Source organism: Lytechinus variegatus, chromosome 6, assembly GCF_018143015.1.
Source record: "Lytechinus variegatus isolate NC3 chromosome 6, Lvar_3.0, whole genome shotgun sequence".
Classification (NCBI taxonomy): domain Eukaryota; kingdom Metazoa; phylum Echinodermata; class Echinoidea; order Temnopleuroida; family Toxopneustidae; genus Lytechinus; species Lytechinus variegatus.
In genome coordinates, this window is record NC_054745.1 from 28,997,838 (window position 1) to 29,022,398 (window position 24,561).

The following is a 24,561-nucleotide window of genomic DNA, read 5'->3' on the forward strand; positions in this document are numbered from 1 at the left end:
AATTTGAACATGAATTAGCTCTGACAGTTTTGGGAACTCAACTGCATTGGAAAGGTCCGGTAAATGGCCGACAAATAACTACAAGCACAATTTGCATGCACATGAAGCATGGATTTCACATCAAAATTACATCAAAACAATCATACAATATTTGCATGTGCACATGATGGTATATAGTTTGCGTGCTTAAGCTTTGTTTTGCTCACGTACAGTAGACCCGCGTTCGAAAAAGAACATTTTCGGACAGGTCTGTGAATAATTTTAGCCTATTGAAATTTCCCCGCGATTCCACACTAGATCTTAAATATCATATATTTCAACATGCTTTCAATAAGGCATAAGTAGTGCAATATTTTACAATGATACCTAAATTTTATGACAATTATGAGTTTTAACCAAAAAGGAAGTCAGATGTAGTTTGTTTTTGTTTGGGGGGGACAATTAAATTTTCAATTTTCAATAATTTTGCTAAATAAATAGTTAAGTACAAACACTACCTGAAAGGAATATTGGCAAAGCACGAAAAAAGATTAAAAATATTGCGGGTCAATAGAATAATGTATCATATAATATCTACAACATTTTCATGATCCACAATGGGGGCAGCCTTGATTTTTCTGAACCTATTTTTGGCAATGTCCCGTACGAGTCATGAAACTGCAAAAGTTTTTCCTATAATTTTATTTTTGATGATGCAATTTCACGATATCAGTTTCTCTATCTTTGACCCACGAGTTATCGATTTTTCCCAGAAGGATCTAATTACTGCCCTTCATTTTTCAATAATTGTCCAATTAAAAGTTGTTCCGTACAACACACAATATATACTGCAAGTAATTGCAGGACTTGGATTCAGAAACTATTTTAATTTAAGTAATCGATTTTACATTAAGTGAACTGAAAATGTACCTTTTTTATCTCGATAGAACATGAAACAGGTGATTTTAATTGACTTCATGTAGGCGTATTCTTTTGTGAATCCCTTTAGCTAAACCGGTGAGTTTCACTGGTCAGGACAGGTTATTTTCTTTGTCATTGAGCATAAAAAGAAAACCTTTACATGTATAATTGATTCACCCTAGCCTCGAAGATGACTTCCTCTTGCATGCTAATGAGAAATTATTATAAGATGTAAAAAAATTATATACCTATCAATCATCTATTTGGACTTCCCTTGATGATCGCTATTTTTTTAGATACAGTATTGAAACTGCTTACTTTGTTCAAGTTTTAAAAAAAAAATCTGGAAAATAAGACAAACCATATGGTTTCATGAAAGGCAGAAAGGCTTGAAAAAGTAGAATCGCACTTCTTCAGAAAAAAAAAATATTTTGTGGAATTTCAAGTGACAGTTGTGACATATATTATGCATATATACATTTTATATGAAAAATCGTAATATTTTAGCCCTATAATTTACACAGTTTCATTCATTCATTTATTGTTTAAATAGTGTATTGGAAATCATCAATTAATTCACTAATATATAATTTCACAAAAAACCTCAAGTTTTTCAGCTCGGATACTGTAAACCATTGTATATTTCCCATCATGGAAAAAAAAAGATAATTTATTGCCCCTGATTGTATATATTTAGGTTACTTAATCTTATTGCCCTGAATGACTACTTATTAAAATGCTTTTCATTAAAATGATGAATTTAGGGGTAATGCTCCCGTTCTGACTGATAAAAAGTGCATTGTTTTATTCAGGCTGTCCAGTACAACACCGAAGTGTCTGTTCAACACACAAGTGTCCCGTACGACACACAAGTGTCCCGTACGACACACATGTGTCCCGTACGACACACAATTGTCCCGTACGACACATTATTTTCTTTAAATATATTGACAGAAATATTCAGCCAAAAGCGATTTCTAACATAATGAATGTCATTAGTTTGATAGAATTATTATCATCAGCCAAATAAACTGATCGATGAAGTCAAAGAGACATAAAGTAAGAAAGTTAAGGTTCAATTTAGAGATGTCCCATCCGACACATTTTGAGTGTCCCGTACGCCACAATGTTCTCGATAATTGTAATTTGTTTTATTTATTCATGAATACTTATTTTGCTTTCTTTTACAGATGTGTTTGTTCTTGGGTAATTGAATATCAATTCTAGTTCAGTTTCTATGAAAATTATCTGTCCAACTCACAGACTTTAGAGTACGAACTTGAGATTTCTAAAAAAAAGCCCCTTTTTCTGCGTCCGTACGACACAGTACTATTTTAGATCTGTATCATACAGGATGTGAATTTAAGTCATGTTAAGTCTTGGTTTTCCTAACACTCTGGTTGTACTAGATGATCACCTTCAGATACTGGAATATTTTTTTTCTTGTCAAAAAACTGTAAAATGTTCTCTAAATGTCCCGTACGACACGTATGGAATTACCCCCTATTTTCTTTTCTTCCCCTGGAGCTTCGCGCGGCCCACCGGTGGAGAAGCGCGTCTCTACACATCTTCACACTATTGAACCTAATAATACAGGGGGGAGCAGCTGATTCAACCCCCTCGCGATAGTGGAAAAGCCGTGGTGTAGTGGTTCTGAACCTCGTCTTGTAAACAGAGGGGCGTGTGTTCGAATCCCATCACGGCCTCGCGTTCTTTGGCAAGGCGTTAATCCACACTTTTCCACTCTCGACCCAGGTGTTTAATGGGTACCCGGTAGGATGCGAAATATATTGTATGTTTGATTTTGCCAGCGCCATAATTTTCCACTCCCCAGGGAGTGGAAAATGTGCATTTTTTCGTTCTTGATTGAAATGAATCCAATGACCGGGGCAATGATATGCCTTAACGCGCTTTGATCCATTCTGGGAAAAGCGCTGTATAAAAATTTGCTATTATTATTATAAATCCGCCGTACATTTTTTTTACCGCGTTGCTCGCTGACTTTTAATTTTCCACGTGTTCAAGTCTCACGAAACTTTAGAGACCAAAACTGCTTCTACCGGTTACGCGGTTTCGAAATTACGCATGGTGACGCTAATTTGCTGAAAAACGTAATTCGTCTACATATCCGATGTCTTAAGCCAAAAATGTTTCATTATTATTACTTTTAATGATCAAAATTAAATAATTTCACCCTGTTTGTGGTCAAAATGAATCCCCGCCGATTTCCATAAAAAAGTAATAATAATAAAAAAAAGAAATACATAAAAAAAATAGAAAAAAGTCAAAATATATAAGGAAATGAATGTGATGTTGATTTATTTCATATTGATTTGATCAGATTCTTATGAAGAGTCTGTGAATCGAAAATGGGAATTTAAGGGGTAATATTTAGTTGATTAGCGCAAACTTTTCATTTTACGCATAAATTAGGATTATTCATTAGCAAAGAGATTTTTCGCAGAATTTGTTTGAGTAGTTTTGGAGATTATGCCATGGGTAATGCGCGTGCCAATTTTCATCGCGATCACGCGATTGACAGCCGAGGTCATAAGGGGGGGGGGGGGCTGAATCAGCCTCCCCCGTCTTTATAGGCATCGAAATAGCCAAGTGTATCTAGGGATAAGGAATGTGCTCAACTATACTCTAATTACCATGTTATGATCTCCAACAAAGGCAAATGCGTCAAACTTAAATCCTTCTTGATCAGTTTCATCCGGAAAAAAAACTTGAACCGTTTCATCCAAATCAGAAGGGCATCTATTGCATGAATACAAAAGGTACATGATTTAATATTGTTTATTCATTCATTCATTTTTTTTTTTATTCATTTGTTAATTTATATACAGGGTAAAGCATAGTCACAAAGATATAGAAACAACGATTTACATACAGATGGATAATTTAAAAGAAGTGAGAGAGACAATGAGAGGAAGAGAGAAAGGCAGAGAGAGGGGCGTGTGGAAGGTGGGCAGAATATTGAGAATGTTACAAATTCACTTCTTTTTGACTGAATATACTCAGAATGACAGAATAGTAATATTATACCAATAGGAGTAGTAACAATATGAAAAAATATATATTGATAAATTTAATGAATCCCATAACAATCGATTGAAAAAAATCAAAACTGTGACCCTGCAATTAGTTAAAATTATGTAGTGTTTGTGAAATAAAACACAAAAGTGAGGGAAATGACCTTTCCAAAGTTTTGTCTAGACTTTACTTGCATTAAAACCGAAAATTCAATGATAACCATAAAACTCTTCACGAATTGGTAGACACGTAGTAGTTAGGGTATCAGATAAAAGGAAGGCGAATTGTGAAGGGGGGCATAACTGCACTACCCTATCAGACAGTGAAGAAAATATAGAATAGAAGGGAATCACAGGTAGATATATAGGAGTAGTGAAAAGAGGGCTCTTGACATGCAACTCAATAATAGCCACTATTAATTTTATAAATTATGTCATCATTTCTTCCCCCCCCCCCCCCCAGGAAAATATCCTGACGGGTCAACCCTGAATAGAAAGAGCGATAGGCCTACATAGAGTACAGTAAAAAATGTTGCATAAAGTTATAAATCATAACGTCAATCAGAACAGTATTGAGAAGTAATAAAAACACCCCTACAAGTTTGGTAAGAGCAGGCTAGGTCTGTCAGATTTCTTTTTCTTTCTCATGCAGATTTTTTTTTTCATTTTTTCTGGAAAATGAAGTCATTAATCTGCTATTTCTAATCTTGTTATCTATTCGCCAATGGCAGATGAGCCTGCAGAAGTAAAAAGGTACATGCTAACCTGTCAGTAAACAGATCATGTCTTGGAGTAGAATCACCACCTGGGCCCGCCGTCGCCCAGCATCCTTCGATAAACATACCAACTTCTTCAACTGATCTAAGGTGGACTCCGAAGTAGAGCGCCTGGCTTTGCTGGACCTCGGCGTTGTCATATTCGGGCTCATCAAAGGACTCGTCCATGAACCTTGCGATGTTCAGGCGGAAGTGACCGGATCCCTTGTCGGTAAATTTTACTTTACCAAGCGTCGGTTTGAAAGATTGACCCACTTGCGATGTCTTGTCGAGACAGCACGAAACCTCAAGCTGCTTCTGGTATTGACGGGTGATATCAGTGCCAGGTATAGGCTCAGGCATGAAATAAGCGATGACATTCGAAAATGTAATGGTTGTATCATTTTCCTAAGGGAAGTAATGGAAAAGACGATGTGGAATGCAAAATACTATCACCAAAAATAATAAAAACTACTGCTCTTAACCCCTCCCCCCCAAAAAAAAAACAACTTAACACACACAAAAAGGACCCCATAGTTTTGGTACGAATGTTTGTGGTATTGTAATTAATCCGGAATATGTTGAACGACACAAGGTCCTTGTTGAGAAGACCACGGTAAATTTCTGTTTCTATTACAGACATAGAAAAAGTCAGTCATTTATAGTTAGATCTACATTCCCCTGCACACACACACACATATTGTATATATATATATATATATATATATATATATATATATATATATATATATATATATATATATATTAGATAGGCAAGACAGATAGCCAAGCGCGATTGGTCCATAGCGCGTCACGTGATATGATCGAAATCAATGTATTTTCCCAGCCGGTCCACCTTCGATGAATATGAGGGAACTTCCTCATAAAATCATTACGTAACAAACCAACACATTTAAGTTTCAGTCGAGGGTTAAAGAAAATTCTTATCCTTGGGTATAAACCCCAGAACTCAAACATTTCTGCGTAAGCAGCTACCACCTCGTTTGTTCTTTTCTCCCCTTCCTATTTTCTTATTTTCCCTTCTTTTTCTCCCTCTCCTCTCACATTTCTTTTTTTTTCTCTCTCTTCCTATTGCTTTTATAATCTTTCTGTCCGTCTATGTTTTGTACTGTGTTTTGTTTTGTTTCTTTTCCTTTTTTTTCTTTTTGCTGTCTTGTCCTGTTCTGTCTTGTTTTTGTTTGTGTGTGTATGCCATTTTTTGTTTTTGTCTTTGTTTTGTTTTTTAGTATTCGTCCTGTCTTGTCCAAGTGATTGTCTGTTCACACACTCCTGAACTCAGGTTTTTTTTTATTCAGTTGAGGTATGATATATTTTTTCTGTTAATTGTAACTTAGTGAGTAAACATAAAAAGCTTGACCCCACTGGTGTTCTTTTTCATTGTACAAACCTTTCTAATTTACGAATTTAATTTCATTGATCAAATATATACCTAAATTAACTATTTATTACAGGGAACCCATACTAACAAGCTTTGCTTTCCAGTGGAATCCCTTTTTTTCATTTCTGTATATGATATTTATGTGTTATGCATTACATTGTAACTTTTGTTAAATTTTGGAATGAAACAGAAAAAATGCAATCAGTCAATCAGTACATTGACCAGCCGGTCCATGAATATATTTTTTTACGTGTATGGCGCCCTCTTGTGGATTAGATTATTTAATACTCTTCGAACGTACTTACCGGACGCGCGTTTCCTTTTTTCACCCTGGCGAAGGCATTCTCCGCAAAAATAGCTAAAAAGCGACTAGTGAAGAGTCTACGTTTGTTTACATTATCAGCTGGGCGCGCGATGCAAAAGTCCGCACCGAAGATAACAACAGAACAGGGGCGGTATTCTGAATGCTCAATTAGCGGTCAATTAGCGTTCAATTAGCATTTTGGTATTCTGAAAAGTCACTTAAGTGCCCCTTTCCTTATTTGGCAGGGTTGCGTTGCGCGCACTTGCAATACTACGCGTTATGACGGCGCGAAGACTTAATTGAGTAGTTACGAGACTTTTGGTATTCTGAAAACTCTCATAGCGCTCAATTAGCAGACTTTCCAGTGGGGAAAGATAATGGTGATAAGAGGTCCATTAAGTCTCACCATATCTTGCTAAATGTTGCTTTCATTTCGTATAAATATCATCAAATCGGTTTAATACTAGGAGGAAGGAAGAGAATAAAGGAGAGAGCTAAAAAGGGAATAGAATAAAGGGAGAAAAGGTGGTGTATAGAAACAAGTAAAATAAGGAATAGGGCCTAGGGACTATATTTGGTAATAAATAAATTAGAAAAGGGGGAAAAGGGAGACAGAAATATTTGTGTACTTATAGGGAAAACATGACTATTATTTTTCTATATTTTCTTTTATTATTAGCATCATAAACTATTTTGTTTTTGCACACTTTTTTTTGACAATAATGAAATTGCCAAATCACGGCAGATGCAGCAATGTGCAGGAGTGAATTAAACCTTGTTTCTGACAATGAAAAAATAAGCATAGACCCCTTTAGTATTTAAACGAATATAGAATAAAATACAAAAGAAAAAAATAGTGAAGTGATGCCATCGTTTTCTCCACCTATAAAAACCTATGTCATAACGTTTGTACATCAAATTTCAATAAAATTTCGGCTTTTTTAAAATTATGCTTGTTTGATTTTTAAAATATGTTTATTCAAATTTTGTTGGAGAAGATTTCTCATATAAATGAAAAGTATGTAGTTTTTAGAATAAGTAGGAATTAAGTTAAAGAAGACCCACCCCCCTATCATGGCAGAAGCAAATAAAATATTGTAAAAAAAAAAGAAAGAAAGCTACAAACATGACAAATGGATTCAATGGATAGGGGGTTGTGAAAATCAGAACGCGTTCGAAAAAAAGAGAAAAGCACAAAGGTACAATAAATGAGAGAGAAAGGAAAAAGACAACAGTTAATTTCAACAACATAACGAACCTTTAATCTCCGATGCAAATATGCTTAAGCATTATTTTTCAGCAAAAATTATTTGTATCAAGATCGTGGTGCAGTGCACCTGCAGCAGCCGGGCGCTGCGCTGCAAGGCAGCAAAGTGAAGAGACACTGCGCGCTAGGAGAAAAATTCACGTTGTAAGAGCGCATTTGATTCGTTAATTCGGCTCAGTAGGGGAGTGGCTTAAAGGGACTTAATTGAGCGCTAATAGAGTTTTCAGAATACGAATTTGGAGGTACATTAGCGCTCCATTAAATGGGTAACTTAAAAGGATATTTAAGTGGAAACTTACGAGACTTTTCAGAATACCCCCCAGAGCTCTGTTCCTACGTTCAAATGCAGCTGTATTCAGGTTCAACACGAATGTTTGCCTTTGCCGAATTGCAGGTAATTTGCACCCGATGGACCTATTACAATGTAGTGGTATAGTTCAGTGGTAATTTGCCCCCTCACTATCATGGAAGAAGATGATATTCACCGTTGTATGACACTGCATTCTATGAGTAGGATGTAAAATAGACCTATTAAAGTTTATTTTTTGAAAAACAATCATTATAGCCTATAGGGTATACGTAAGACAATGTTTGTTGATCACTGCATTATTAATGTAAGATTAAGATTCATACAAGCTTGATGAATACAATATGTTCAAACAATTTATTCATATATTATCTATTCACTTGTTGGCAAGAAATTTTTATGTTATTTTTTTTTTAAACTTTGTTTGATGTAAAGTACTGTATACTTTGTACCTTAATTTGACGATGGTATTTGGGGCCGTGTATTAGTGATAAAAGACATATAAAAACTCAATAAATAGAGTAAAATTCGCAGAGCAAAATGCTGGAAAATTGATCAAAATCGGATAACAAATAACGAAGTTATTGAATTCTAAAGATTTGCATCATTCCTGTGAAACAATTCTAGGCATGTCTTCATGAATATTCATTAGATGGGCTGATGATGTCATATTTTGTATTTTATTTCATGAAATTAGGTTTATTCAATTGTTTTTTCTACCAAGAACTAAAACAATTGGATTGACAACTAAGTGCATTATTTATTTATTGCCGCAACTTATAATGGAGACAAATCATTTACAGATTTATGAAAAAAATGAAAAAAAATATAATTTCATGCATAATAACATAAGTAAAAGGAAAGTGGGGATGTGACATCATCAGCCCACCTTGATGAGGTGCATACATAGGCGGCGGAAGCCGGGGGGACGTGTCTCCCCCTAAATTTGAGGAGGGGGGGCAGTCCCCCCAAAAAATTTTTAGTTGATGACTTTTTTTTTTTTTTTTGCTTGTCAATTTCTTTTCCAAGGTCCCCCCTAAAATTTTTGGGTTGAGAACCCTTTTTTTTTTTTTTGGTTGTCCCCTCCTAAAATGTTTGGCTTCCGCCGCCAATGGGTGCATATAACTGTTTTCACAAAATATTAATAAACTTTTAAAACTTGTCCGATTCTGATAAAATTGTCAGCATTTTGCTCTGTGAATTTTACTCTATTAAGATTTTCAGCCTGGACGATTCCATTAAGGGGAAACTAACTGGACAAATCATACTTTGTTGATTATAAATTGCTACAATTAGTTTTTACTTTGTTTTCCAAATTATAACTATAATTAGTTGTAGTAGTAATATTAGTAGTCGCCGCATCGTCGTCGTAGTAGTAATAATTTAGTAGTTAATGTAGTTATACATTTATTATTGCTATATGATAAATTATTATTATTATCATATGGTTAGTAGTAGAAGCAGAAGTATAGCATAATTTATTTTCATTAGCATCATTTTGGAACTGTTATTAAAAATTGCTTAGAATTGTTTTCAATATTATCATCATTTTTATCACTATTATTATATTGTTAGCGTCATTGTTATGAACAGTATTAGTAGTTATACTGTTATTAATTATTTAATTATTACCGTTCGTCTTGTACTTGTTCTAGCTTCTTCTCCTCCGGCCTTCTTCTCATTCTTCTTTTCAGTCTTTTTTCCCTTTCTTCTTCTTCTTCTTCCTCTTCTTCTCAGTCTTCTTCTTCTTCTTGTTTTCTTCTTTTTCTTCTGCTTTTTTCTTATCATCATTATTATTTTATTATTATTATTATGTATTATTATTATTATTATAATTATTATTATCATAATTAGTAGTAGTAGTAGTAGTATTAGTAGTAATACGTAGTAGTAGTAGTAGTAGTAGCAGCAGCAGCAGCAGTAGTAGTAGTAGCAACAGTAGTACTCAGTAGTAGTAGTATCGGTGGTAATATTTTAATTCATCGTAACTTAGAATCATTTTGAAACAATTATAGTTCGAAACAACTGGACTTCTTTCTACATGCTGTAGATTCTCTTTCGTTTGGTACTATTGTTGCTATTCTTGTCTTATCATTATTCTGCTTACTAAATTAATTTTGGCTATCGCCCGAATTCTCACCTCCCTGAGTACACAAACGGCACTGCAAGACATGTTCAGATTTAATTCATATGAAAGCTCTGTGTACATATGAAGTTATGTGGCCGTGTAGCCACTGAGATTGCATGCGGTTGTGTGTGGGGAAACTCGCCAGTGTCGGACTCTCAATAACCAGCGACGGGTGTAGACTCTTCACTAGTCGCTTTTTAGCTATATTTGCGGAAAATGCCTTCGCCAGGGTGTAAAACGGAAACGCGCTTACCGCGCCGCAGATCAGACAGCAGAATTTAAGTGAGTCCGACGACGAGGAGGAGCCTACTGTGAGTTAGATCAAACGGTAGGCCTTCTTCAATTATTTGTGGAGACAGTAACACGTCAAAGATTTATAGTGATATCTGATGAGCAATGAGGAATAAGATCTGCTTTTGGACGGTCGAATTGGGTAAGTATATCTAGATTTAGGCCTACAATACATCTGAGCTAGGTCTTACTATTCAACGTGTTATCTAGAGTCGAAAAAATAGAGAAATCTAACGCTAAATCTTCCTGACGACAACTTAAGTTCATGTTAGCACAACATTGCGGTCTAGTTATATTTGGTCCTGGACCTGGCTCGACAACAGAAAGATCAGGACCACCACGAACAGTAGTCTTACATAGACCTAGATCTAACTTAGTCATTTTTATCTCATCTCCAATTAGATCAGAACCTGCACCTAATAATGGCTCAACATGCATTCTCGATCTGGCTTGGGTCCTGGACCTGGACTGGACTACTAGATCTGACAAGTTAGGTCTAAAAAAAGGGGGGGGGCATTCAATGCGCTAGACCAGTTCCATCAGTCACTATGAATATCATACATAACTGATCTACTGCACGCACCGTATAAACTTACCTAATTTTAAGTTAAGATTTAACGTTAGATCTATCCTCATCATTCAAGGCTATCTAATAGGCCTATAACAGATGTTGACTGATGGGGTGTGTAAACAAACATTCTTTGTACCGCCTAAAGGATTTATATTTTCCCTCGTGATCAAATATAACCCCTCGGGAAAATATAAATCCGGCGGTCCAAAGAATGTTTTTATTACACATCCCATCAGTCAATATCTGTATATATATATATATATATATATATATATATATATATATATATATATATATATATATATATATATGTATGTATATATTGTCAAGAAATGGATGAAGAGAACAATGGTAGGCGTAGCTTAAATCAAGGTTCCCCAGAGCTATCAACCCTTTGGAAAAATTGGTGATGCCGAAAAAATGTCTCTGCCGGGATTCGAACCCGGGCCACCAGCTTTGAACGCCGGCGCCTTAACCACTAGACCACAGAGACGGGTTAGTGGCTAGGGCGCCCCGATCCGATTGACCGTCAGACAGATTTTCAACACTATACCAATTATAATTTTCTTTGTCGGGAGAGGTGGGTTTTGAACAATGACCGCCATGCCTCAGCTGGATCAAAGGTATTGCTTTGATACAGTACACGTATGGGAGAAAGCATGCAAATGTGTGAAGTTATACATATACAACAGCTTTGGCAACTCTTTTATTTAAATATTGTAAAGAAATGGATGAAAAGAACAATGGTAGGCGTAGCTTAAATCAATATAAGTTGTGTTTTCAACATATATATAGTTTGGAAATCTGAGTTTGCCCCTTAATTTCTCCCAACTCCCAATTTTACACAATACATATTTGACATCATTCAAAAGATCATTTAATTATCTTTAAAATGATACCGTGCTTGTTATGATCATGCCAACACATACGTTTTCTGTGTTCCCAGATCCTATAAGTTCATTTAGGTGCGATTTCGCAATCAAAATTCAAGATTCGGCATTGATTTCCCAACTCTTAATATGATTACAGTAATCGATGCTGAACCAATACCAGACCCTGAGCACATTTTTGCTTCCAGTTCTCAAGACCATTATTTAAGCAAATTTGCATTTGGGCTCGTGAGTGTCCAAGCCACATTTAGGAACGTCCTTTATAGGAACTTGACTCACACTGACATTTTCATTGACGACATCTTGATACACACTCAAAACCTTGGAGGAACACACCCAAGCAATTCAAGCCTTGTTAGAGAGGCTACGTGATGTTGGACTTACTGCTAAACCAAGTAAGTGTGTCGGGGGGGGGCGGCAGTCAAATCTATTGCTGTACACACGCGTGGCCAAATTATTTACAAACACCCCCTAAACGAGGTTTTCTCTTCGTGCAAGATACCCCCCCCCCCCTCTTAGTTTTTTCGCGGGCTTTATTTAAACATTTTGGTCCTTAAACAGGTCGTCGCCAGAAAATGACCCCGGGGAAAAAGCTTGGGGTAAAAAAATACCGTAAGCACGTTGGCTAGTCTTAAAAAAAAGCTTTAGGAAAAAAAATACCCTTAATACGTTTGACCCTTCGATTGACTATTGACCAGATTTTCAAAACCACCCCTTTTTTTGAAAATCGGTATTTTTGTTATACCCTTAACATGCTTAACGACTGAACACGCGGCCCGCGTCCAAAACTGAAATAAAACCCACCCCTTTAAACGCGTTTTTTTTTTTGGGGGGGGGCAAGCGTGTGTACAGCAATATATTTGACTGCCCCCCCCCCGGTAAGTGTGAAGTCAGATGCTATTCAATTCAGTTTCTAGGCCATGGAAAACGTCAGTCTCAAGGTGACAAGATAGAAAACGTACAAGAGGCAAATCCATCACGCATAAAGAATGAGTTACGACTTTTCCTTGAGTTTGTCGGATACAACCGACGCGAAATCCCAAACTTTGCAAATCATTGCATCTCCACGGACGGATCTTACAAAAGCAAAGCTACCCAATCTGATTGCATGGGGAGGTAGTCACAAAGATGCGTTTAAAACACAAAAATCATGTCTGACTTCTTCTCCTATTCTACAACTTCCAGACATCTACGTACAGATGCATCCAACGTGTCCAGCTAGTCCTCCTTCAAACAGGCGAGGAAATGGGAGAAATGTTCCCAGTCAGCTATGCTAGTCTAAGCTCCAGTCCCAAGTGAAAGCGTATGTAACTGTATAAAAGAGGGTAATTTTGTGTCCAACCAACATTTGACATTTCTTTTGGGCATTTTCATTTATCCAATGTGATAAAAATTCTAAAGTAATTGTTGCTTATTTTTTAAGCTTACTGGGCATTATGCTTCCCGCATTGGGTAAAATAATGTCCAAAATTGTTTGGACACATACATGTAATTACCCTCGTGATGGTAGGAAATTTACCCAATATTTATTACAGGGTATATTAGAAGCTCATTGGCCTTTGACCTTAACATCTTATGGGTGAATGTACATTCTAAGTGATTTATTTTTATTATATTTTCATTTCCTGTAAGAATCTGTGAATTTTGACACCGACCTGCGACATTTTACCTCAGAGATACCATTATAAAGTATATAACCTGAACCTTCAAAAAAAATAACTTACCCGAGCCTATATTCCTCCTAACCTGTTTTAGTAAAATAATGTTGACATTCATATGTACTTAAATCAATTGAAAAAAATATGTATATTTCCAATAAGTAAGATCCGATTTGACTATAATATGGTCTAATTCTATCATAGGGTGACTACTTGTTCATTGAAGTAGAACCTTATTCCTCGTCAGAGTAAATCTAGTACTTCTGACACCCCCACAAAAATAAAACTAATTACCGTTCTGGTGGTAAGACACTCGTCATACTTCGTACTAAGTTCTATATGAGTAGAATTGGTACGGGAAGATGGGCAGGTACTGTCTCGAAAATGAACATCTTCTGGGTCAATGCCGACAAAAAGATCAATATGTATGATAACGGTCATAGAGTCACTTTCGCACGTTACTGATGTAACTGAAAAAAAAAACATAAAACACAATTGCATTTTTATCTGTACGTCGTACAATCCCCATTATAACGACGACGATGATAAAGATGGTATTGATGATTATAATGATGATGAATAATACTGGTGACAAAAATAATATCTTTGCTATAGGGGAATGATAATAAGTGAGAAAACCACTAGACTGCAGCACTTAAACACAGAGGCGTAACAGGGGTCTGTGGTGGGGGGGGGGCAAGAGCAAAATAAAAAAAATCCGGTCATAATCAAGGTGTTAATAGGCAGTGGTGTAATGAGCCAAAATAATTCAGGTTGGGGGCAGAATTTATTTCAACAAAAAAGTTGCGAACGAAGCAAGCGAGAATTTTTGTTGACAATTTCATCACAGAAATCGAATTTTGTAGAAGACTTTGACATAGCATTCAGAAAATATGATCATTTTAACCCTGCTCTCTTTCCTTTACTTTCCTATTTTTTTGTCTGTACGCCACTGCGAACGGGATTTTATTTCTAATCATTTTTACGCTAAGATCTATATGCAGCGGTAGCGTGAAGTGCCAAAAAAAAAAGAGGTGCGCAGTATGGTATGTTTTTTTATCCTTTTTTTCTTGGTTGCAGAACTTTTTTGGGCAATGACCAAACCACTCGTGCTATACGGGTGGGTTTCGGAACCCCGGAACCTTATGATATCAAATCCATTTTAAACCGTACAGATTACAGCTATTTTTAATCAAATTGCAGATATATACAATACATATCTTTTACAGAGCACTTTAAGTCAACGGAGTTGCGCGAATGAAATAAGTCTTTTCAGGGCTCACAACATAGCGCTGTGGAGAAATAAAAAAAAAATAATCGCCAGCGAGTGAAGCGAGTCCGAAAAAAATGGCCTTTTAAAATGAAATTCTAATCATCTGATAGATTTTTAGAATATATTCAGTAAATACATATTTCATTGTTTTCTGTTTTTTTCATTACCTTGCATCCTATATTCTTTATTTCCCTCTTTGGTGTGGAACCAACACCCCCACCCCCTGTACGCCAGTGATTGAACGTAAAGCTTAATGTAGGAAGAGTTCATACGGGGGGGGGGTGTTAAAGAGTCTTCTGAATATACAGATGAAGAGCCCTTACTGCGACCGTATAGAACAGAGGCCCCAGTCTGCTTTGGATATGTTGAAGATTTAGCCAAGGTAAATATTAAGAGACTTTTTGATGGTAACACTTGCCAGCGTAAAGCTTTACTATAGGTAGGACATATAAAAAATAACAAAGATATTTCAGGCCTTGGCTAAGGACATTTTGCCCTGATTGCGACCATTGATGCATAAACTTTAGCAAGCCTAATGTTATATGTAGCCCATATTTCTCCTCGTTCCTTATTTTCAATCCTCGGCACGCCGGCCGTGTTATTTTTTTTTTCTTGTCGCTTTCCTGCGTTATCCGAACCAGGTCTTGGTTCATTCCAAATTTACCCTTAAGGGATAGTCAAATTGTTTTTGCTCACTCATGCCTGAATAAGAATTAATCTAAGTAATTTCAGATCAAACAAGAGAATCTAAGCTGTACAAGAAAGGTCATTTGTCTATTGTATTTGTGATTAAGTTATGATAAATCTCGGTTTCGTTTTTTTGTTGGACGCACTGTACGCACATCGTCATTAGGTCGGCTGATGATGTCGCATTCCCACTTTCCTTTTTCCCATGTTATTACATGAACTCATGAATGTTTCATTTTTTCATAAATGTGTAAATGATGTGTCTCCAATATGATGAATTTAGTTGCGACAATAACTAACTAATGCATTATATCAGTTGTCAATCCAATTGTTTCAGTTCTTGGTAAAGCAATTTGGAATAAACCTAGTTTTACATAGTACAATACAAAATAACAAGTGGGGATATGACATCATTAGCCTATATAGTTCAAGTTCAAGTTTATTTTCCATTTCCATTATCAACATTATAAGCAAATAATGTACAAATCAAACATACATTTGATAACAATGATTACAAATCAATTACGAGTTCCAAAACTAAATGTTATTTAGGCAGAGAGGTTTAATGTTTTGCAGCCCCAATGTGGCCAATCTGCATTTCTACTATATCTGCAAAGCCAACTTGTACTTGTATTATTTTTCTGGGAAAGGTAGAAGAGACATTGCTACACAGATTATCCGAAGAACAGTTCTGGCAAATCAAAACCTACTCGGACTGGAACCTAATCAATTTCCCCACCCCTATCCGCGTTTTAACTCTATTGAAGAATATCGTGTCTTGAGCCGCCAACATGCCCAATGTGACCACAAAACTGTTTGTGGTAAATAATAAAGCAAGTTTTATTTTAGGAAACATCTTGTTAAAGTTAGAGGGGGCATTGCTGTGCACGTTATATGTAATGACGTTCTCGGTCCCCAAAGTCTACATTCACGGGATGCTGTTAAAAATGACGGTTTTTTATATATTAACAAAGTTACTAAGAGTATTCACATTCTAATGTAAATTCGACCTTTTTTAACGATTCTTCGTGACGACGGACATTGAAATTTACAGCTTTAAAAAAAACCATGACCTCTACCATACCCATTAACCTGACCAAGATCTGGGATTTCCTCCTGGTCAAATCTGTGAACTAACTTGATTGTTTCAATCATACACCTTCGCGCATGGCAGTATGTCAATCTCGTGAGTTAAAGAAGAATGCGAATTTAAAAAGCAACTTACTCTTTTCCTCACATGCAGTGCCAGTAAATCCTTCAAGGCAAGTACAAGTGCCTCCCTCACAAGTCCCTCCATTCATGCACGGGTCAGAACAAGATTCTGAAATAATAATGATAAAAACATGCGAACAGTAACATGATGAGGTAAACAAACCTGCCACCCTAAACCAACAATCATATAGGTCTCTCAATATTTTATTGACTTCCTAAGCTTTCAAATGATACAAAACTGGTAAAAATGATCTACAATAACCTGCACAGTAGACCGAAGTGTATTTCTGTCTGTGAATATGCTTCGATGAGACTTCGTCTGGGTCTGTGGTATCTTCCTCCATCAAACTACCGATCACGGCCTTGATTTGGCTCGTAATGGAGGTTAGACCGACGCTTAACTACAGCGTCTACGGAAAAAAGGGTGTGCTAGCCCACACTCTTCGATGGTTTATTTCCAATTCGTCTAATGCCAATTCATTCAATTGCAAACTCTTCTACTATAATTTGGTCTACCATCAGTTCGTCCACTCACCACATGGTCTACTTTGATTCAGTTTCTTCCATTCTGTATGATAAATAGTTGGTCCAATAGCCATTTCGTCCATATACCATTTTGTTGAATTGGACTAAGTGTTAAATTATGCAAAATGAATAAAAATGACATGGATATCTATATACTAACTGAAATGAGACGAAATTATGATAAGACGAAGTGATGATTAGACAAAACATTAAATGGACCAAATGGTTGTTAGACAAAATATTGATGGACTGAATTGTATTAGACTAAATGAAAGTAGACCATGTGATAAGTGGACGAGTTAGTAGTTGACGAATTCACAATTTAACCTCTTTGATTGGTCATTAATTCCCATATTTTGACGGAGAAAACAAAACGTTTGAACGTCAAATATTATTTTTCTTGAAATATGTCCGGCGATAATCGTCATATTTCGTTCGCAGCTTGAGCTTACGAATGCGCCAGCCAACCACGTTCGTCGTGTTACCATTATAGTTTACGATGAATTGCAAAAGGGGCCAGCACCCCCCCCCCCCCCCTACTGGCGGAGCACAAAACAAAGGGGGGAGAAAGAAAAAAGGAAGGAAAAAATGAGAAAAATGAAGAGGAGAAAGACGAGTGAATAAAATAAGATGAGAGGAAGCCTTAGAAAATGATATTTTATGTCACTATATAAAATTTTCGCTCGCGCTTCGCGCTAGCATTGCCTGTTAAGTGATTCACATATCTTGTTAAAAATTTATCGAGCTTACATATCAAGTTTGGAAGTCAATATGCAAACATATTTCTCCTCGGAAATCGAACTTTCATTAATGTGTGTGATTTATAAATTGATTTTTAAAAAATGCTCGGAATGTTCGATTATCATCTGAAAATCTGTATCAAAAATTTCTGCTCGCGCTTTGCATTGCAAGCACACCTTTTTTTTCAGAATGTTAAAATTTTAGGGAAAAAATTTATTGCTCTTAAACCAGGATGTCAGTTTACGTAATTCAAAGTTGGCTGATGATATAAGTGAGTGAATATTTTTGTGAGATAATATGACAACTGTGTCGTCAGCAAAGAGAGAACAACGAAATAGATTTGAGCATTTTGTAATATTGATATATAACAAGAACAGGAGAGGCCCCAAAACAGAACCTTGTGGAACCCCACACATTATTTCTTTTAAGTTTGAAATGACACCATCGACCACCACATACTGTTTTCTGTCCATTAAGTATGATTTAAACCAGTCCAAACATACTCCTTTTATTCCATAATATCATAATTTTTTTAGAAGGATATGGTGGTCGATGGTGTCAAATGCCTTAAAAAGGTCCATAAAAAGCCCTATACAAAAATTACCATTATCCATGTCATTTAAAATATGATTTGACAAATTTAATACACCCTGAGCAGTTGAGTGACCCTTTCGAAATCGAAATTGTTCATTGATTAATACATCATACTTTGAAAGAAAATCATATAATATGCTACACATCACTTTTTCCAGTGATTTGGAAAATATTGACAAGATGGCTACAGGTCTATAGTTATCAAATTTTCAGCACATTTCTTTTTATATAATGGAATTATTTTTGCTATTTTTAGTGAATCTGGAAAAACACGTGATCAAAATGATTTGTTGAAAATATTACAAAGTGGTTTGACAAAATAAAATATCGACTCTTTTATTACTCTCGGAGATATATTATCACTGCCGCATGACTTAGATGGATCAAATGAATCACATATCTTTATCAATTCATCAGCAGATGTTGGTTTCACAAAAAAAGAGGTAACATGATTTGATTTTAAATACTTTTCAAATGAATCAGATCCAGTTGGAATGAAATTTGATATATTCTGGCCAATATTGGCAAAGTATGAATTAAACCCTTTAACAATTTCCCATCTTGGGAAGGAAATCTATTATTTGCAAAATACATTTCTTGAGGAATTATATTTCTTTTTTATTACCAAGTATATGATTAATCTCATTCTAGGTTCTTTTTAAATCACCCTTGCATTTCTGAAATATTTCACAGTGATATTGGTTTTCAGCATTTCTTATAATAAATGTGAGTTTGTTTTTATACACAGAATACTTTTGCTTTAATTTCTCACAGGGATTTTGTAGATATGGTCTATACATACGATTTTTATTTGTTATGGATAATAATAAGCCATTTGAGATCCATGGTTTTCTTATTTCTCTTTTACGAATATTTTGAGTTATTAATGCGAAACAATCGTCATAAAGTGTGGTAAATTATTATTGGGATTTTGGTTATTAGATACATGTACATGTTTTCCAACTTTATTTTTACATTAATTAGACAATACATAAGAAAATGATCAGAAATATATGTGTATAGCAAACCAGTTTCAACATTTTCATGAAAAGTATTAATAAAAATATTATCAATAAGTGTACACGATCTTGATGTAACTTGTGTGGGTTTACTTATGACAGGAAACAAGTTATGAGAGAACATTGTTTCTAAAAAAAAACATTTGTTTTGGAGTGTTTTTTGGTAATTGAGTAAGTCAACATTATAATCACCCATCATATAAATATTTTTCTTTTCCTTGCCCAATGCTTCTAAACATAAAATAAGTTTGCCATTAAAGGATGATAGGGGGTCTACACTCACAACCTATTACAGAGTTTGTAAGGGATTCTTTGAGTTCTATAAATAGTACTTCAATATCAGGTAAGCATAAAGATAAGTTATTTCGAATCACATAATCAATACAATTGTTTATATAAATAGCAACACTTCCACCATTTCGTTCCCGCTTGAAATTTGAGCTAAAGAATAATTGTTTACATTATACATACTGTGGTGAGTTTTAGGAGTAAACCATGTTTCCGTCACACCTATGATATCAAAATTATACCTTAAAGATGACGAAATGATCTAAAAGTTATCAAAATTCCTACATAAACTTCTCATATTTAAATGAATTATTGCAAAAATAATCCTTGTAATTAGTAAATCTTTCATGAAATTCTTCTGGAAATATGTAATTACTTTCACCTTGAGATATGCACTGAAAGTCATCATCAACAACAGTGTCATTGAGAAAATTATTTTGCTGAGTATTGTTCATATTAAATGGATTTATTTTCATATTTCGAATTCATTTGGTGTCAATGCTGTGATTAAGGCAAAAGAAATTATATAATGACCAATAGTATTCATAATCGTCAATAAAATGATTGAAAGGGAATATATCTGATATACATTGTGTACATAGAAATTGAGTAGGAGTAGATCTATGAGATTCGCAGTGCTTACAATAATCATCCATCAGTACAAACACATTCTCACACATTCATACAACCAGCCCAAAGTATCACATATACAATTAAAAAAAGATAATAGAAAATCGAAAACAGATTATAAAATGCAATACGGGACGAAAGAAATACTTGAGCCAGGTAAGATAAATTACCAGTTTGATACTTTATCAATATCACGATTTACGATATTGTTTAATGAATTTAGGTCTCTATGAGAATAAAATATATTGGTGTCGTCGGCAAATAAAACGAAGGATAAAATAGAGGAAGTTCTAATAATGTCGTTAATGTAGAGCAAAAATAAAAGTGGGCATAAAATGGAACCTTGAGGGACACCACATCGAACTAAAAGGGAATCAGAGTCGCAACTGTTGAAATTGACATATTGCCATCGATTAATCAAGTAGTCTTTAAAAAATGAGAGACATTGAACTCGTATTCAATAATGGCTGAGTTTGGAGAGTAAAATTTCATGGTTGAGGGTGTCAAACGCTTTACTAATATCGCAAAAAATGCCAATTACGTGTTCTTTGTTCGCTTTGGCATTTGTTATTTTGTCATAAATTTGAAGCAATGCTAAGTCCGTTAAATATTTTTTTTTCTAAAACCATATTGATTACAATTTAGAATGTTATATTTTTTTATGAAATTATAAAGTCTTGTGTAAACTATTTTTTCTAGAATTTTAGATATTGTTGAAAGTAAGGAAATGGGACGGTAATTACTTATTTCGTGAGGGTTGCCTTTTTTAAAAGATTGGATTAACTTTTGCTATTTTGAATAAGTCTGGAAAAAACACCTTGGGATAGGGAGTTATTAAATATGTGAGTCAGAGGGCTAGCAAGAGGGTGAATTATTTGCTAAAGAAGAGACATGTGAATGCCATCGCAACCAGAAGATCTAGAATTATGAAGGGAACGAACAATAGTGATTATTTCGGAGGGGTTTGTTGGGGTTAAAAAAGAGATTCTTCATTTGGATATGAGAGGTAATCTGTAAATAATAATATAATGATAGAACAGCTTTTGTATAGCGCATTACACCTTACAAAGGTCTCAATGCGCTTTAGGAGAAAAAGAAAGATGAGGGAAAGCTGCTGGTAATGCTTTGTTAATATTCTTTTCAGTTAAATAAATATGTTTTCAATGCAGTTTTAAATTGCCCAATTGTGTCAACTTGCCTTAAATTGTGTGGGATGCTATCCCAAAGTTCCGGCACAGCATGCGCAAACCCCTGTTCACCATAAAACTTTGTCTTTACAATCGGTACGTTATATAAATCCTTATGAAGTGATCTAAGATTTCGAACAGGTTCATATTTTACAAGTAACTCTGACAGATAAGATGGAGCCATTTGTCGAAAACACTAAAAAGAGAGTAGTAAGATCTTGAACTTAATACGTGACCTGACAGGCAACCAATGCAAGGATCTTAACACAGATGATACAAATTCATATCTTTTTGTTCTGGTAACAATCCTAGCAGCCGAGTTTTGAATGACCTGAAGTTTCTGGAGTTTAGTGTCTGGTACTCCATAAAATAGACTATTGCAATAGTCTAAGTGGCACATGACAAAAGCATGTACCAGTCTTTCAGAGGTATCTCTATCAACATAAGGTCGAATTTTCCCAATCTTATGCAATGCATATGACGCAGATCGACATTTAGATTTTATGAAATTTTGCATAGTAAAGTGATCATCAAATAGGACACCAAGATTTCTTGCTGTCTTAACAGGAACAACCTCTACACCCTCAATTTCAAAAGGGCACAACGGTACATGGGTTGAAATCGAGATTTTATATGCATAACCTCTGTGTTGCTACTATTCAACTTAAGGCCTTTCAATCTTGACCACTCTTTAATTTCCTTGATACAACTCTGCACTCTAGGAATCAGATCTTCTATATCCGATGATTTACATGTCATATACATCTGAGTATCGTCTGCATAAAACATTTTAGAAAATCCATAAGAAGCAATAATATTTTCTAAAGATAAGATAGATAAGATTTATTTTATTATACACGGTTAAAAAGCCCAAACAGTTCACAGACTGATTTCCATTGGGGCCGTGTGGAACATACAATTGACAAAGTAAACATTTTAAAATCAGTGATTAACGAACAATATATATGGAACAAAAGCATCAATGAAATATTACAAGGTAATCATTGAAACGTGAAGCGGAGGGGAGGAGAAGAAAAAAAGGAAGAAGAAGAAGGGAAAAGTGAGAGGGGGAAGAAAAAAACAACAGAGAAGATAACAGAAGAAAAAAGAGGAAGAAAAAGAATAATAATGATAGTAAGAAAAAGACGAAGAAATTATATACCGTTCACAAAAACATCAATAACTTACAACATGAAAAATCTATCGGTAAATTGGGACAAAGCGGTTCATACATGGTAATAGTAAATGTGTACATGGTAAAGAAAAATGTCAAAATAAATACATGTTTCTATAAAGGACAACCGAGCACAAGAAAATGAATACAAGTCATGATTTATTAATGATAAAAGCTAAACATATAAAAATGACTGGAAAATTTATTATAACTAAACATGCACTGAAAATAATCATAAAGCATTAATAAAGGTGATGTATATATGGTGAAAACTGAGGGTCCGATAACAGACCCTTGAGGCACACCTTGTGTCGGTGTATAAGATGATGATTGTTCACCATTAATAAATACAGACTGAGTACGAGATGTTAGATATGTGCGAAACCAGTCCAATGCAAGGCCTTGGATTCCAAACCAATGTGACATTCTATGCAACGTGATGTCATGGCCAATCGTGTCGAATGCCGACGAATAGTCCAAAAGGACTAGAAATGCTTCATGACCTCTGTCCAAGGACATCAGTATATCATTGGAAACACGTAAGAGTGCTGCCTCACAGCTATGGAAATGTCTGTAAGCTGATTGAGTTCTTGCAAGAAGACGGTGTTCAGACAGGTAACTCCGCAGTTGAATAGCTGCTGCTCTTTCTACTGTCTTTGCCAGAAACTTAAGATTTGCAATTGGTCGATAGTTCATCACAGTCCAACTTATGATCTTTGATGAGAGGACATATGTAAGACATCTTTAAGCCATCGGGAAAACAACCAGTTTGAAAAGATTCATTAATGATATACGTTATTATAGGTACAAGCTCATCACAGCATTTCTTCAGTAAGCAAGTTGGAATGGCATCAAGACTACATGTTGATGTTGATGAATTCTTGATTATATCTGCCACCAGTGCTTTTCAGAAACTGGTCTAAAGCTGAGGAAAGAACACTCAAGTTGTCTTTGTTGTGGAAAATCAAATGCAAAGTCATCATCATCTTCTTCTGAACCAACTCTCAGAGACTCAGAAATACCCTCCAGTTTATCAACAAAAGACTGCATAAAACGTTCAGGAAGAGAAGTTTCTGAGTCATTGCCCGGCAAAGCCTTTGAAGAATGTGGACAAGAGAGTTTATCAATTTTCTGGAACAATTCACGAGAACTGCAATCAGACAGCTGGTCTCTTTGATACATTAACTTAGCAGTTTCCAGAGCCTTCTTATATTCAGCACATTTAGTCTTGAAAATCTGTCGATGAATTACTTGGCCAGAATTCGATGATGAGAAAGTGTGACGTTCCAGCCTTCGAAGTTCCTGCTTCGCACGACGGAGCTCATCATTATACCATGGGGAGTTTGGTCGACATCTTACTGTGTGAGATAGAAGAGGAGCATGTTTGTCCAAGAGAGTACTGAGAACAGATTGATTCATACTGAAGTATCAGATCATCAACACTATCCGCTTGATCAAGATACAATTCAGACTGTCTTATGTCCTCACGAAAAGACTCAACATCGATTTGACGCAATTTACGCATCTTCACTTCCATATATGACGGTTTAGGTTGGCTAATCCTCAATGAACACTTGACTACCATATGGTCCGATGGAAGATAAGTGGTTGTACTGATGTCACCTATAAATTCATCAGTCTCACGAGATAGTATCAAATCAAGTGTGTGATCATGATGGGTGGGCAAATTCACATGCTGCTTAAGGTTAAGAGAACTAACCAAGTC

The 24,561-nt window shown here is 35.4% G+C and overlaps 1 protein-coding gene across 1 annotated transcript in view; it reads right to left on the minus strand.

Annotated features, from left to right (window-relative positions):
• Positions 1-24,561, minus strand: part of LOC121417692 (oncoprotein-induced transcript 3 protein-like) — a 61,226-nt gene that overhangs the window by 7,662 nt on the left and 29,003 nt on the right. The window contains exons 4-7 of the mRNA XM_041611426.1: positions 16,691-16,786; positions 13,800-13,975; positions 4,701-5,098; positions 3,555-3,660 (exon numbers count right to left, since the gene is read on the minus strand). Coding sequence (XP_041467360.1) covers positions 3,555-3,660; positions 4,701-5,098; positions 13,800-13,975; positions 16,691-16,786 — 776 coding nt within the window. The remainder of the gene's footprint in view (positions 1-3,554; positions 3,661-4,700; positions 5,099-13,799; positions 13,976-16,690; positions 16,787-24,561) is intronic.